The sequence below is a fragment of the Motacilla alba genome, chromosome 9, assembly GCF_015832195.1.
Source record: "Motacilla alba alba isolate MOTALB_02 chromosome 9, Motacilla_alba_V1.0_pri, whole genome shotgun sequence".
NCBI lineage: Eukaryota > Metazoa > Chordata > Aves > Passeriformes > Motacillidae > Motacilla > Motacilla alba.
Genome location: NC_052024.1, coordinates 16,972,589 through 16,988,504, shown reverse-complemented (window position 1 = coordinate 16,988,504; position 15,916 = coordinate 16,972,589). Strand labels below are relative to the sequence as shown.

At 64.6% G+C, this 15,916-nt stretch overlaps 2 protein-coding genes across 4 annotated transcripts; one reads left to right on the top strand and one right to left on the bottom strand.

Moving 5' to 3' along the window:
* The first annotated feature begins 1,546 nt into the window (after positions 1-1,546).
* CLCN2 (chloride voltage-gated channel 2) lies at positions 1,547-13,694 on the top strand. Of its 3 annotated transcripts, none has more exons than XM_038146365.1 (24): positions 1,547-1,675; positions 6,063-6,207; positions 6,671-6,802; positions 6,909-7,037; positions 7,571-7,704; positions 7,790-7,867; positions 7,975-8,053; positions 8,652-8,777; positions 8,904-8,929; positions 9,029-9,130; positions 9,285-9,299; positions 9,377-9,532; positions 9,971-10,040; positions 10,225-10,335; positions 10,566-10,779; positions 10,877-11,010; positions 11,122-11,273; positions 11,355-11,460; positions 11,526-11,599; positions 11,996-12,046; positions 12,597-12,635; positions 12,844-12,948; positions 13,021-13,107; positions 13,186-13,694. In XM_038146365.1, exons 1-24 carry the CDS (start codon positions 1,625-1,627, stop codon positions 13,390-13,392), a joined length of 2,523 nt encoding a protein of 840 aa, XP_038002293.1. In that variant the 5' UTR covers positions 1,547-1,624; the 3' UTR covers positions 13,393-13,694. The 3 variants fall into 3 exon arrangements, with proteins under 3 accessions (XP_038002293.1, XP_038002291.1, XP_038002292.1); XM_038146363.1 differs by having other exon boundaries at positions 8,845-8,929; positions 9,215-9,299; XM_038146364.1 differs by lacking the exon at positions 11,996-12,046 and having other exon boundaries at positions 8,845-8,929; positions 9,215-9,299; positions 13,186-13,392.
* A 160-nt stretch (positions 13,695-13,854) lies between these two features.
* Positions 13,855-15,837, bottom strand: LOC119704727 (heat shock protein beta-7-like). The gene is made up of 3 exons (XM_038146366.1): positions 15,636-15,837; positions 14,714-14,865; positions 13,855-14,182 (listed from the first exon to the last, which is right to left on the bottom strand). Exons 1-3 carry the CDS (start codon positions 15,775-15,777, stop codon positions 14,000-14,002), a joined length of 477 nt encoding a protein of 158 aa, XP_038002294.1. The 5' UTR covers positions 15,778-15,837; the 3' UTR covers positions 13,855-13,999.
* Between the last annotated feature and the right edge of the window lie 79 nt (positions 15,838-15,916).

Genomic DNA, 15,916 nt, shown 5'->3' with positions numbered 1-15,916 from the left:
GACAGTCAGAGCTATACTGGAACAGTGCCAGAGCTGTAGGGAAAGTAACACTGGGCTCTACTGGGATAGCAGTAGGGGATGGTGGCACAACCACGACACTGTAGTGGGACAGTGTTAGCCTAGACTGGGCTGCACCCAGGGTGACACTAGGCTATACTGGAGCAGCGGTAGAGCAATAGAAGGATGGCACTGGGCCGCGCTGGGCTGGGACAGAGCCCTGCATGCTAAGCTGGGTGTCCTGCCCTGCACGCACCCACAGCCACACAGGTACCTGTGCCAGCAGGGTGGCATCACCTGTGGTGGCCTTGCAGTATGCTGGTGGCCCACAGCCAGGCACACTGGTGGCAGTGGGCAGTGCATGTGTCCTGGCACAGGGCTTCCCCTCCGGATGAACATCCCTGCTGCCACGGGGCAGTGCCAGGAGCTGACAAGCAAGAGGGAGCTCCGTGCCTGGGGATACAATGAGCGGACAACCCATTTTGTCACCTCCCTGCCTCAAACTGGTTCATGTCGTGCAATGAACCCTCCCAGACTGGCACAGGAGATATCCCAGCCCCCAGCCCAGCCATCGTCACCCACCCTTGAGGGTGCCGACGTCAAACCAGAGGGTGGCACCTGGGCAGTGAGAACCAGCCCGTTCCCGATCCCGCAGCATCAGCCCAGCAGTGCCACAGCTCTGCCTTTCCCTGCACCCAGTTCCTGCCACACAAGTGCCATCCTGTGCCCTGGGGAGGAGGGTGAGCGTGGCCCTGCCAGCTGCCTCGGTTGCCCCTGAGCCGTGGCAGTGAGGCAGAGGTCCCGGCAGCCAGCCTGCCATGCCGGAGCGCCTTCCCCAGGGATTGCCAGTGCCAAGGTCTACCCGTGTGCCTTTCTGGAGAGGACTGAGCCTCTACTGCCCAGCGAGTTCAGCAAGAAAGAGTGGAGCCCACCTCTCTCGCTGGGGGCTGACAGTCCCGGGACACTGAGCAGCATCACGGTAAGGATGAGCTCCCTCACACCTTTGCGTGGCAAAGTCCCCACAGTGCCAAGGTGCCCTGCCCTCCCTGGGCATTGACAGGTGCCCCGTGCCCTTCATGACAAGACAGACCTCAGGCAATCTGCCCCCATCAATCTGTCCCCCAGCCAGGCACGGCCATGAGCCTGGAGGTGATCGTCTGCAGGGCCCCAGCACGGCCATCCCACATCTGAGCAGGGGGAACCCACAGGGAAGCAGCGCCCAGCCCCATGCCAGCCCCTTGTACCTGTGGGGAGAGGGAGCACGGTGTCCCGGGGGAAGCTGGCCCGTGGTCACGTCACCCACATCAGCTTTTCCCCTCACCTGCACCCATGGCTGCCCAGGGGTGCCATCCCGGGCACGGTGGATGGGGTCCCGCCACAGGACAGAGTTTCCGGCCGGGCTCCTCTTGACCCAGCCGGGCAGCGGGTGCCCAGCGCCGCCGGTCCCGGTAACGGGCGCCGCCGGTGCCGGGCGCTGCTGGCGGAGGCGGAGCGCGGCCGATCCCTCCCCCGGGCAGTGCCCCGGGCCCGCCCCGCGCGGTCCGGGAGGAGCCGCAGCCGCCGCGGGCACCGGCAGCGGCACCGGCACCGGGACGGCGCGGAGCGGAGCGGCGGCAGCGGCGGCAGCATGGCCTCCGAGAGCGAGGCGCAGCGGGCGCTGCAGTATGAGCAGACCCTGGTGAGTACCGGGGGCGCCGGGCGGGCACCGAGCACCTGTGTGGCACAGGACGCGACGGGGCGCGATGGAACGCCCCGGGGCTTTTGGGGGTCTGGGGGCGCTGGCGTGCTCAGGGCGGCAGAACTCTGCGGTGCCCTGCTCGGGATGCTGCCTCCTGTCTGGGGTGTCACCCCCAGCCCCCCTTCGGCTGTGGAGGAGCCTAGCTGAGCCCCCACCCCCGGGGCAGGATTTCTGCACGCAGCTCACCGCCCCTGACAACAGCCCCTCTTCGCCGGGAAGGGATGCCCACCCTGCGGGGGCTCCCAGAGGCGCCAGCCGGGCACTCTTCTCTCTCCTGCACGGCATGTCCCGGGCCCTCTGCCCCCAAGATACGGTATCTCCCCTGCCTGCAACCTTAGCCCCGTGTTTACAACTCCTTTGCCTCAGAAGCCTCCCCACTGGCACCAGGGTGTCCCATTGTCCTGGGGTGTCTTCCTTCCCCGCTGTTTTCCCGGCCACTCCACTGCCCACGGCCGTCAGACATCACGGGCAAAGGTTCTTTTCCCTGGCCTCCGTTTGGGACGGTGCCCAAGGCGGACGGTACTTTGCCCTGGCAAAGGCATTCGGACAGGCAGGGCCAGGGAGGTGCGCAGGGAAGCAGGGACTGCGTGGCCACAGAGTTGTGCCCACGGCTGCCCAAGAGAGCCTGAGCCGGCTGCTGTGTGCGGGGCGGGCTCTGCTGAGCCTTACCCACCCAGCATGGGTGCACGGGGCACAGTCAGGGCACTGCTGCTCTCTATACCCTCGGCACTGCCTTTCCCCGCACCCGAACCCCTCTTCTGGCGCTGCCCCTCGGGGCTCACCCCAAGCTGCCCCTGCGCCGCCGCTGTCAGGTGGCTGCAGGACACCGTGGGAGCCCCAGCGGTGCCGTCATCTCCACGACCTTGTTGACCCCACGATCCTTCCCGGCAGGGCTGAGTCAGGGAGCAGTCGGGGGCAGGAGCAGGGGTGAGTGGTGGCGGTGCCTCTCCCTGCCGCCAGCTCCGGACGGCCCCCCTGGGCAGCCTGGTCACGGTGGGTGAGCAGAGAGGCCATCCCAGCCGGGCACGGCGGGGCGGAGGAGCCTGCGGGCAGCCCGAGGGGAGAGGCACGCTGGGCTGGCACCGGCAGACTTTGCCCTCCTTTTCTTTGGGCAGGGTAGCACCCGTGCCCTGAGTGCTCCGGGGTGCCCATCCCCGTGGCCTCCGGGCTCGGTGAGGCTCGTGGAAGCGCACGGGGCTCGTGGGTGAGGCTGGGTGCGGGCTCCTGTCCCGTAGCCTCACACCTGCGTTTTGGGAGCTGCCTGGGCACGTGCTGGGCAGGAGGAGTGCCCGGCCCTCCCCAGTGCATCTGAGGCACCACCAGCTCCTGCCAGCACCTGCCAGGAAGATCAGGATCCAGCTGGAGCCTGGCATGGGCTGCTCTGAACTGGACAGCCTGGGGACGGCTCTTGCTGCTTGTGCCCATAGCCAGGTCATCACAGCCAGGCTGCGGGGTTGTGCCCAGCTATGTCCAAAGGCCTTTGTTCCTACCCCATGCCCTTCCCCTCCCCAGATTTCACCAGCCCTGGGATACCTTTGGTCTTGGGACCCCAGACCTGAAGGTCTCCCTGGAGTCCCCATGCCTGACAGGTATTCATGGGAACGCCTGGCACGCCGAGGGTGCTGGGGTGCACATCAGCCCCAGTGTCCCCCACATGCCAGGCTGCCGTGGCAGGGAGCAACGAGCCCCGTGGGGGGGATTAAGCTTGACAAACTGCCCTTGTTCATTGCAGAGCCGCTCAGGCTGATTAGAGCCCGGCTAAGACAGGCAGCGTGACACACACCCCCTGGCCTCTGCCTGCCCACTGCCAGCCCAGAGGACTCCCCAGCCCCTTACCTTTAAAAATCTCCCCTAGGGGAAATTTGAGGGAGAAGGATGGCTGGCACTGGCCATGAGGAGGTGGGCACCACTGCCAGGCCAGCTCAGTGCTGTGGGACAGGCTGGCACGGGGAGACAGCAGCACCAGATGCCAGTGCCCGCCCCAGGCGCAGCATCGCCCGGGCACAGCAGGCACCATGGGCTGGCAGAGCCCAAGGGCTTGTGGCACAGCCGGTGCCTGCAGCGCAGGAGCTCAGGACCAACACAGTGGCCTTGGCCCGTGCCCGTGTCCCCGAGTGCCCCCCGCCAGCCCCCCCTGTGCCCGCTCCCTGCCCGCCCGGCACTGTGATTGTTCAGCTGCTTCACGGCAGAGGCCGGAGTCCCGGGGCTGTTTGTGTTTCAAAAGGCCTTTGTGGAAAAATAACCCAAGCGGAGGAGGAGGAGGAGGAGGAAGGAGAGAGCCCACCACTGGCCTCCACAGCCATGCCAGGGCTGTGGGCACAGTAGCTGTGGCTGCTCAGCACTGGGCTCCCATGGGGGTCCCGTGTCCTGCCTGTGGGGCTGTGGCGTGGGGCAGAGGGGTGGCACGGGATGGCACAGGGTGGCAGGTGGCAGCAGGGTGGCATGGCCCCTTTGCTTGCATCCCTGCTGTTACAAGTGGGGTGGGCTCCAAAGTGAGGCAGAGTGGGAGCAAATCCCACCACCCTCAACCAGGCTGGAGCACTTGGGACTGAGCATCCCACCGTGTGCCCCAGCACCTGGGGGGACAGTGTGGCAGCCCCTGGCACAGCCCCAAGAGGCAGACACAGAGCTGGTTTGGGGGGCACTCAGCCAGGGGGTGCTTCCGTCTTGGTTTGGGCTGGCCATGGGTCAGCAGTGGGGCCAGGCAGGCAAGTGCTTGGCAGGGTGACAGCACTCCTGGGGTGCCGGCCCATTTCATCTTCCAGAGCAAACAAGCTTTTTCTGAAGGGAGCCTTTGAATTCAAGACCCCGTGCGGGGCCGGGGTCCTCCTCTGGCAGCTGATGCTGGATTTGGCCCCTCAAGGTGGTCGTGCCTTTCCCCCCAGCTCTTTTCTTCAGGGCAAGGAGCCACTGAGCCCATGCTGAGCAGGAGTTTGGGGGAAAATCCATGCCAGGACAGGGTCAGCAATGGAACTTAGTTCACCCTCCTCTCCCTGCCTACATCCCCACCCTCCCTCCCGCTGCTGGGCACAACCCGGGTATTAGACAGCAGAGAATCCACCCGGCGCCGCTCTGACTGCCTTCTGCTCTCTACCAAAGGGACCTGGGCAGGAGCGCTGCCCCGTCAGGAGCGCACCTTCACACCATCCCCGCGGGGAGCTGCCGTGTGCCAGCAGGCCCGGGGGCTGTGAAGGGGACCCGGGCATGCGGGGTGGGCACAGCCGCCAGCAGCCGGGGCTGGGCTGCCCACGTGCCGAGCGCGGTGCCCACCCGTGGCGTGGCCCCTCTGCGGGCGCTGGCGCGGGCCGTGCCGGGGAGGAGGGCGGCTGCGCCCCGGCTGGGCAGCCACGCGCTGCGCTGGCACGGCACGGTGGGTGGGCACGCCATCAGCATGGGGCTCACGTTGTCCCGACGTGGGAGCCTGGCAGGGCCCCCACGGTCCTGAAGCCTCCCTTTGTGCCGGGCCAACCTCTGGCGCTTGGCATTCAGGTCGTGCGGGGGGGAGTGAGGCGGAAACCAAGCAACCGAGTCCTTGGCAGTGCCCGCCAGCGCGGGACAAATGCCCCCGGCTCAGCGGGGAAGACGGGCACAAAGAGCTCCTGGCCAGCATGAGGGGCACTGCCAGGGCCACCCCCTGCCAGGGCCAGGCCACGTGCCACAGCCAGGCAGGAGGCACCCAAGGAAAGGGGGGTGATCCCTATGTGATCCCCTTCTTCACAGCCCAGGGACCGCCCTGGGCTTGATGTTGTGCTCCCTCTCTCCTGGAACTGGGGGTACATCCTGTCCCTCGCTGTCCTCTTGCCTCCCTGCTGCCAGCTGAGACCAGCCAGCTCATGTCACATATGACCCACCAGGGCTGCATTTGGAGGGGGTACCCCAGCCTTGCTCTTAGCAATGTCGGAGTGTGGTGCCTGCAGAGCTCCAGCACAACCCCAATACCAGCCCTCAGAGAGTCTCCTGGCCAAGCTGGCCATGCTCCCATCACTGGAGGCCCTTCCCCACCCTCCACCCCAGTGCAGTGCCTGGGGCACCTGGGCAGGGCCAGAGACTGGTACCGACGTTTCAGCTGCCTGCTTTGGGCATGCAGGCAAAACAATCACCATTGATCCGCACTCACCTTATCTGCCTGGCTCCTTCCCACGCCCTGGAGGGCAGTCAGGCACTCCCACAGGTGCCTCCACCCCTTTGCCTTGGGATGCTATGGCTGTTCCCTCACCTGGCAGGCCATGCCAGTATGTCCACTGCTCCCCTGACTCAGTTTCCCCACTCGGGTGCAGGGGCTGGGGTAGCAGCCACCCTGACACTCCTGCCTATCCTTCTCCCCCAGATGTATGGGCGTTACACGCAGGACTTGGGCAGCTTCGCCAAGGATGAGGCAGCCCGGCTGCGGCTGCAGGAGGGGGACGCGCCCCAGCCCCGCCGCCCCTCCGAGCTGCTGGAGTACACCCAGGGCCGCTGTGCCCCCTGCCGTGGTAAGGGTCACCGGGACACGGACACGGGTGGGCACAGCCCCACGACAGCTCAGTTGGGACATGGCCGCCCACCCCACCACGGTGCCGCGGGTAGAGTTTCTCTGGCTGTCATGGGACACCGGCGCCGAGGACAATGCCACCTGCCCGCCGGGCAGCAGGGACACAATGGCCCAAAATAGCCGGGCACGCTGCAGGGACCGGGGGCCCCCAGCCCCTCTACCTGGGGCCATGCCAGGGAGGCTGTGCTGGTGGGAGGTGCATGCCCAGTGGCGCCGTGTGTGACTGTGCAGACTCAGCTGGCTGTGACAGCTGGACACAGCAGTGCTCCTGCACCAAACAGAGCCAGCTGTGCTGGGTCAGTGCTGCTGGTTGTGAGCATTTCTGCTGCTGCCAGCCTGCCTCTGCCACCTTGGTGCGCCCATCCCTAGGGCATCCAGCCTTGAACCCGCCCTTGTGTCCACAGTCTGCGCCTTGCAGTGCCAGCGGTTCCTCATCTCCAAGGTGGGCGAGGACTGGGTTTTCCTCATACTGCTGGGACTGGTCATGGCACTGGTCAGCTGGGCCATGGATTTCGCCATCGCCACGTGCCTCCAAGGTAGGCGGGTACCGGTGGGTCCTGGGCCCGTGGCAGGGCAGGGAGTGGCCATGCCATAGGGCCGTGCCATGTGCCTTGCCACCCGTCTGACTGACTGTTCCCACAGCTCAGAAGTGGATGTACGGGGGCCTGGACACCAACGTGCTGCTGCAGTACATGGCCTGGGTCACCTACCCCACTGTGCTCATCACCTTCTCAGCTGGCTTCACCCAGATCCTTGCCCCCCAGGCCGTGGGTAGGGCATCAAGGGGCTGCCTGCACCCTAAACGGGGTGTCCACTCCCTGGGGCTGTGCCTGGGTGTCTCCCTGGAGGTCCTGGGAGTCTTTCTAGGGATATGGGCTGGTCTTCAGAGGGTCTCCTGGGGACTATGGTTTGGATGCCATCCTGAGCTATGGGCTCGGGGATCTTCTAAGGCCTATGAGAGAGACATCTTCAGAGAGTCTCCTGTGAGTTAAGGGGTGGATTTCCTCCTGGGCTATGAGGCTTGCAGGCTTGGGGGTGGAGGTGGCCTCGATGCTGAAGGGCTAAGACCTGATCTTCAGAGGGTCTCCTGGGGACTATGAAACTGGGGTCCCTGTGGGGCTATGGGTTGAGCTGTGCCTACATAATCATGGAGCTGTTCCTGCCAATTGTACTGTGGGAAGAGATGTCTTTGGGACCTCTCTGTGGCAGTGGGGTGTGGCAAAGCATCAAGGGTTAGCCCCCAGAAGCATGGGGCAGTGTTCCCCCTTCATGGCTATTGGTCAAGGCTGTCCCCACATCACCAGGCTCAGGGATCCCCGAGATGAAGACCATCCTGCGGGGCGTCGTGCTGAAGGAGTACCTCACCCTCAAGACCTTTGTGGCCAAGGTGATCGGGCTGACGTGTGCCCTGGGCAGCGGCATGCCCCTGGGCAAGGAGGTGAGGGCAGTGCTGGGGCAGGCTGAGCAGGGGGCCAGGGAGTGAGGCTGAGGGCAATGTCCTCAGTCTCCTGTTGTCCTCTCAGGGTCCCTTTGTCCACATTGCCAGCATGTGCGCAGCCTTGCTCAGCCGCTTCCTCTCCCTTTTTGGGGGCTTCTACGAGGTGAGCAAGGCAGACTGTCCCCAGAAGGATCAACCCGTGCCCACCAGCAGGTTTGGCAGTGCCTAGGGTTGGGGAGCAGTGCCCACTCACTTCTGTCTCCCTCACAGAATGAGGCAAGAAACATTGAAATGCTGGCAGCTGCCTGCGCTGTCGGTGTTGGCTGCTGCTTCGCCGCCCCCATCGGAGGTAGGGTCACCCCGGGCCTCCCCACAACCCCCACACCTCCCGCCCAGGCAGCAGGGTCCACCTGGAGAGGCAAGCAGGACTGCTGGGACAGCTGGCATGGGAGAGGGCAGTGCTGCTCGGCAGGGAGGAGGAAGGGAGGACCGGGCAGCATCCTCCCAGATGTGTAATGTCTGCTCTTGTCCTCTCCCCTGCCGCCCTGCGCTCCAGGGAGCTCCCCGCTCCAGCCCCGCTGAGCCCTGCCCGTAGGTTGGTGACGTGTCTGACTCTTTCCTTGCCCTTTGCCTGCTGCCCTATCTGTCTGTCTGTCCATCTGTGTGCACCCCGCTCCATCCCAGTGCCCCGCCTCGTGTCAGTGCCCACATCCCTGTGCTACCCTGTCGCTCGTGCAGACTCGTGCGTGGCCCGCTGTGCTGTGTCCGCTGTGCCAGCTGGGACTGGCCACATGCTTTGCCAGGGAAGCCTTGAACCACCCCGTAGTGTGTCCGTGGGGCAGCCAGACCCCCGTGGGCTGTGCACGACTCAGGGTGGGAAGCATGCCAGGCACCGGGGGCCTGCCTGGGTTTCTCCACCTCTCTCGTGCACTTGCCCCCAATGCCAGGCGTCCTCTTCAGCATCGAGGTCACCTCCACCTTCTTTGCCGTCCGCAACTACTGGCGCGGCTTCTTCGCTGCCACCTTCAGCGCCTTCATCTTCCGTGTCCTTGCTGTCTGGAACAAGGATGAAGGTACCTCAGGCAGGGTGAGGGCACAGGGGTCCTCTGCCCAGCCCTACTGAGCCCCACCATCCCCCAGAGACAATCACGGCACTGTTCAAAACCCGCTTCCGCCTCGACTTCCCCTTCGACCTGCAGGAGCTGCCTGCCTTTGCCGTCATCGGGTGAGTGCAGCCATCCCAGCCCCCATCCCATGGCCCCAGGGGTGGCAGTGGTGGCACTGGTGGTGGCAGCAGGACACCTCTTCCCTTGGCTCTGCCCAGGATCGCCAGTGGCTTCGGGGGTGCACTCTTTGTCTACCTCAACCGCAAGATTGTGCAGTTCATGCGCCGCCAGAAGACCATCAACCGCTTCCTCATGAAGAAGTAGGTGCCCAGCAGTGCCCAGCAGCAGGGTGGGGGAGCTGGGGCTGCACCAAAATCACCCCCTGCCCTGTGCCACCCTGCCAGGCGGCTGCTCTTCCCTGCCCTGGTGACACTGATCATCTCCACGCTGACCTTCCCGCCCGGCTTTGGACAGTTCATGGCTGGCCAGGTACCTGCCGTGGGGTGGCACACCAGTCCCCACCCCAGGGCCACCACAAGCCCCAGCTGACCCCTGCCCATCACCAGCTCACCCAGAAGGACACCCTGGTGACGCTCTTTGACAACCAGACGTGGGCCAAGCAGGGGATCAATGATGAGTTCGAATACTTGGGCATCCTGGAGGCCTGGCTCCATCCCCGCTCCAACGTCTTTGTCACACTTGTTGTCTTCATCCTCATGAAGGTGGGTGCCTACTTCCCCTCTCATCCCCAAGGTATCACCAGGAGGTTATGGAGAGGGTTTTTTGGATGCCATCAGGGAGGTGCCAGATTGTGACCAGAAAGGTGGCACCAGAAGGCACTGGGTGGCTGCTCCAAGAGTCCACCAAGGTGTTTGCTGGGTGGTGCTGGCATGCCATCAAAGAGATCTTGGCGAGGAGCCACCAACATGCCACCAGGGAGGTTCTGGCTGCTCGCTCCTAAGTGCCACCAGGGAGGTGCTGGCCAGATGCCACCAAGTGCCACCAGGGAGGAGCTGGCAGGGTGCCCCTGGGAGGAGCCCATGCCCCATTGCAGGGTGCGGTGCCCACGTGCTGCTCCACAGCACCCAGCTGAGGGTCACAGCAGGGGCAGGAGGCAGGGCTGGGTCAGGGAGGGGAACTAATGGATGTCTGTCCCACAGTTCTGGATGTCAGCCTTGGCCACTACCATCCCAGTGCCCTGTGGAGCCTTCATGCCCGTCTTCGTCATTGGTGAGACCCTGCACTCTGTGTGGGCACAGCAGGAGGAGGGAGCCAGCTCTCAGCCCACACTGGGCACCTGTGGGTGCCTCCAGATGTCCCCTTCCCTGGCAGCATCAGGCAGAGGAGAGGGCGTGAGGCTGGGCCAGGTGCTGGGAGAGACCTGTGCCCGTCCCCAGCCCCTCTCTGCCTGCAGGAGCAGCCTTTGGGCGCCTGGTGGGGGAGAGCATGGCAGCCTGGTTCCCTGATGGCATCCACACAGACAGCAACATCTACCGCATCGTGCCGGGGGGCTACGCCGTGGTGGGTAAGCACTGGAATGGGGACACCATGGTGGGCATCATTTGGAGATGCTGCCCCACAGCTGAGGTGATGATCCCTGGAACTGGGAGTGATACCACCACTGGGAATGTCCCTGCATGGTCCCAAGGGCTCCCCATATGTGGTGGATGCCCTAGAAGGGGGAACCCAGGGAGGGGACCTAGCCTGCTGGGCAATACCTGACGGCCCTCCCCCGTCTCCTGGCGGTGGCTGCAGGAGCAGCCGCACTGTCGGGTGCTGTCACCCACACGGTGTCCACGGCCGTCATCGTCTTCGAGCTGACGGGGCAGATCTCGCACATCCTGCCTGTCATGATCGCTGTCATCCTGGCCAATGCCGTCGCCCAGAGCCTCCAGCCCTCCCTCTACGACAGCATAATCCGTATCAAGAAGCTTCCCTACCTCCCTGAGCTGGGCTGGGGCCACCACGAGTGAGTTTGTGTCCCCTGTCCCAACCCCAAACCCCTCACCAAGGCACAAGGGGAGGCGGTGGCATTACTCTGGGGCCACTGTTCTTGCCCTGGGCAGGAAATACAACGTGCGGGTGGAGGACATCATGGTGCGGGACATCCGCTACGTCACCCTCAACTGCAAGTACCGGGACCTGCAGCAGGTCCTGCACAGCACCAAGATGAAGAACCTGCCGCTGGTGGAGTCAGCAGGTGAGACACAGGCAGGGGCTCTGCCAGCGTCCGCGGCAGCTGTGGAGTGTGCCAGGGTGGGTGGCAGAGGGAACATCAGGAGCCAACGTGGCGCCTTGCTGTGTCTGGCAGAGTCCATGATCCTGCTGGGCTCCATTGAGCGGTCGCAGGTGGGGGCCCTGCTCAGCAGCCAGCTCAGTCCCCAGCGCCGGCTGCTGGCGCTGCGGCAGAAGGTGCTGTCCGAGGATGGGCACCGGCTCTCCGATTCCAGCATCCGCTTCCAGGTGAGGCGTGTAACCGTCTTGAGGGATGCCCGGCCAGGGTGCCCCCCACCACCGTCACCCTACCACCCCATCCCCCCACAGATCAGCACAGAGACCTCCTCGGGCACCCCTGCCCGCCCCGCACTCCGCAAGCCCCTGAAGCCGGCACTGAAGCGCGTGCCCAGCAGCCCAGCCGACAGCCCCCCAGGTGAGTCTGCATGTGGCCCCCGGCCCCCCGTGTCCCCGCCACTGACACTCCCTCTCCTCCCGCAGCTGGCAGCACTGACCACACCGGCATCGCCCTCAAGAGCCTCTTCTGTGCCAACGCCGCCACAGAGCCCACCGAGGTGAGAGCCTGGCCCTGCCCAGCCCTTCCATCCCTGAATGGCCTTGCCTGGCCCTGCCCAGCCCTTCCATCCCTGAATGGCCTTGCCTGGCCCTGCCCAGCCCTGCCTGGCCCTGCCCAGCCCTGCCCGGCCCTGCCCAGCCCTGCCCATTCTTGTCACATCCCTTTCCATTCCTGTTCAATCTTGCCTGTCCCTTCCCATCCCTTTCCATCATTTTCTATCCCATCCCACCCCATCCCATTTCTACCCATGCCATGCCATGCCATGCCATGCCATGCCATGCCATGCCATGCCATGCCATGCCATGCCAGTCTATCCCATCCCATCCCGTCCCGTCCCGTCCCATCCCATCCCATCCCATCCCATCCCCTAACTGCCGTCTCTCCCACGGGCCAGGCCCAGAGCACAGCCTCTCACAAGGCCAAACGCGTCCGCATGTCCATTGTGGTAAGCTGCAGCCAATCGCAGCCTGGGCACAGCTCCTCCCAGCCAATCAGAGCCTGGCAGGAGTTCTCTGAACCAATCAGGGGCCTGGCAAGATTCTGTTTGGCCAATCACGTTGGGCCTATGTCTGTGCCGTCCATCCTGGACAGTTACGATTCCATCCAACCAATCCTGGTGTGCATCCTCCCCATCCCAAACCTTCCCAGGAACTGGGATGTGGAGCCTCGCAGCCATCACAGCCGCGGGATCTGCCCCACTTTGCTCAGCCAATCATGGCGCACCTTGCATTCTCTCCACCAATCACAAGCTTGGCTTGTCCAACTGTGGCCAATCAGGGTGTGACCGATATCCTGTCAACCAATCACGTTGCCTGACCTGCCCACGCGCTGCCTGTACCCTGCCTGTACCCTCGCCGTGCCCTGCCTGCATGTGCTGCCTCCACCCTCACTGTACCCGCCGCACCCTGCCCGCACCCTGCCCGCACCCTGCCCGCAGCGCCTGCGAATGCACCGCCCGCCACCCTCAGGGCTGTGCCAACACACCTCTCTTGCAGGAGGAGATGATTCTGGGTGACAAGATGACCCCAACAGAGGTGAGGGGTTGGGCAGGGACAGGCGGGACCCTCCTGCTCAGAGTGATCCCAGACATCCCAAAGGGGTGCCAGAGCATGAGGGCATGGGGAGGTAGGGGGTGGATAACCCAGACTTCTCCATAAGACGGGTGTAAGGAGGGTGAGGGGGCCCTTGCTGGCACTTGTGGGGAGGCCGTACCCCTTACCCTGCCCAATGGCACCTCCCCAGGTCCTGGAGTGGGAAGAACAGCAGCTGGACCAGCTGGTGGACTTCAGCAGTGCCAAGATCGACCCCGCACCCTTCCAGCTGGTGGAGCACACCTCGCTGCACAAGGTGCGCCCACACCCCACCCCAGACCCCCACCCACAGCCCCCAGACCCTCAACTCAGCCCCCTCTTTCTGCAGACCCACACCATCTTCTCTCTGCTGGGCCTGGACCACGCATTCGTCACCAGCATTGGGCGGCTGGTGGGCATGGTGTCCCTTAAGGAGGTGAGCAGGGGACAGGGAGGCTGGAGGGGCACAGAGCAGCACCTGGAGCTGTTTGCCATGGGTTTGGGGTCCCCGCAGCTGCGCAAGGCCATCGAGGGGTCACTGACGGGCAAGGGGGTGAAGGTGCGCCCACCGCTCGCCAGCTTCCGCGACAGCACCGCCAGCACCACCGAGGCCGAGACCACCGCCCTGCGCCAGCTCTGGGATCGTCACCAGCACCACCACATGCCCCGCGAGGCTGGTCCTGGCGGTGACGATGATGACAACACCCCCAAGGGTCAGTGAGACCCTTGAGATCCACCCCCGTGTCCCCAGAAGCCACAAGGGCCCCCTGGCAGGTGCCGGGGTGTGCCCACCCTGAGCCCACTGACGCCAGGCTCAGCGCAGGAGTGGGCACTCTCAATCCAGTGCCTCTGCTCCCTCCCTGGGCTGGGGACCAGCCAAATGCCCCCAGCCAGCCCCTGCTCCCCAGTGACCTGCCAGCTCTTGGGGCTTCCCACTTTGCTACCTCTGTACCCCCCCAGCCCCCAGTGCCCCCCAGAATGGCCACTGCCCTCACACCCTCCGTGAGCACCACAATGTCCCTTCTCAGGGTGGCACGGGGCGGAGAGGGGCATCAGGTTGAGGTGTCCACAGGGACATGGGTGGGCATTGCCCCCTGCGCTCAGCACCTCATGGCTGGGCACAGTGGGTCCTGCTGCCTCTCTGCCGTGCACCTCTCCCCATGTAAATACAGAGATTTTTATATTAATTTAATAAAAGGACTTTATAAACAGAGCCAAAGCACTATGGAGGTGGAGAGGGCCACAGCCGGTGGGCACCGGCAGAGCTTCACCGCAGTGCTGGGGTTGGCATCACCCCGGGCAAGGAGGCTTTTGTCACGCAGAGCCGCTCACAGCATGGCCTCGCTGCGGTACAGCAGCTGCGGGGGCTGCCCGGGGCCGGCGCGGCGCCGGACGGTGATGACCAGCGTGCCAGTCTCGGTGAGGCTGCAGCTCACCGACAGTGGGTCCGTGTCTTCGGGCAGCTGGCACTTGTGGGTGAAGGTGTCACAGACGGTGCCATCCTCCGCCACCTGCGGGGAGCAGCCCCGGTGCATGGAACGCAGTGCGGCACGGTGGGTTCCACAGCACGTGCCCAGTTACCCCAGTGCTTCTAATGGGCAGTCCCAGTCACCCGCACTCTAACAGGGAGTCCTACAGGAAGGATCCCAGTGACTCCAGGGCAATTCCCAGTTACCCCGTTGCCAGCAGGAAGCAGGCCTCTGCTGCCCAAGTCTGGGCTTGTGGGGTAAATTCCAGCTGCTCCAGTGCCAACAGGGACTGTTGCCACTTGCCACCTCCAGCAGAGAAGGCAAGGGAGCGGGAGTTCCAGTTGTCCCATTCTCAGTGAGGACAGTTCCCAGTTACACCAGTGCAGGAGAGGTGCAGTAGAGCAGGAGTTGCCTGCTGTCCCATCACTAGGCACAGCTCCCATTTACCCCAGTGCTGCCAAGGGCTATTCCCAGTTACCCCCCCATCCCCGCCACCCACGGGAGGGGATGTCCTGGGATGGGACCCCCGCCGTGCCATGGCCGGAGGGGATGCTGCCCCCTCGGGTGCCTCACCTTTTCTGCCTGGATGGTGACATGGCAGTTGGACGTGGTCACCACAATGTCAGGGGGCTCAAACTGGCTGACGTCGGCCACCACTTGGTAGGTGTCACCCCGGGCACGCACCCAGGTGCCCAGGCTGCAGGGGTACAGGGCACCTGGGGACTCTGTGGGCATTGGAGGGCCGCTGGGCATGGGACCACGGTACCCAGGGGCTGGGCACTGGGGGGTGTGGGAGAGTCTGGTGACACTGGGGGAGGGAGGGCTGGGGGTAGCAGGTGGCAGTGGGAGTTTGGGGATATTGAAGGTGCTGGGGAATTGCAGGGGGAACTGGGGGTCCCAGAGGTAAAGGGGTACTGGAGGCACCTGAGACCACTGGGAGATTCCTGGGGCACTGGACAACCTGAGGACGGCAGGAGAATGGCACAGGAGGGTGAAGACACTGGGAATGACCACGAAGGTCTGAGGGGAGTGGGCTGGGGGGGAGGAGGACACTGGAGGTACTGGGGATGTACAAGAAAGTGGGGGCCTAGCAGGTGACATCAAAGGGTGTGGGGCACAGGGGAGATGAGGACATACCACAATGGACTGGGCTGGGGAGGAAAAACTATGGGGAGTTCTGGGGACAAAAGGAGAATCAAAAGGGTCTGGGGAGGGGGAGGAGGCAGCATGGTGGTCCTGGGGACAGCAGAGACACTGGGGTTACTGGGGACTTACAGGGGGAGCACAAAAGCACTTGGGGAGTAAGAGCTGGAGGACAGTCCAGAGAGCCATGGGGCACCGGGGGGCAGTCAGAGTGCCCCTCTCAGCCCTCCCACACTGTCCCCAGGCACAGGTCAGCTGGACAACCCTTGGGGGGACCCCAAGGTAGCAGGGCTCTCTCAGGGAGCGATGGGCCGCCACACCCTGCGGCCCCCCCACCCTCCACGCCCGGTACCTGGGTACCCAAATGCCTCCTGTCCCCGCGCCCCGAAGGGTCCATGCCGCCGGTCGCCCTCGAAGCGGGGCTCGCTGTGCCCCTGCCCGTAGGCGCTGAGGAGCTCGGCACGGTACGTGGAGGCCGAGCTGAGCGATGCCATGGCGCCTGCTGCCTGCGCCCCCCAGGCCCTGCCGTGGGGAGGGTCCAGCCGCCCGCCAGCCACCACCGCCAGATGCCCATAATTAGGCACCCTGTCCGCAGGAATGCGAGATAAGGGACGAGGCCTCCGTCACCCCGTG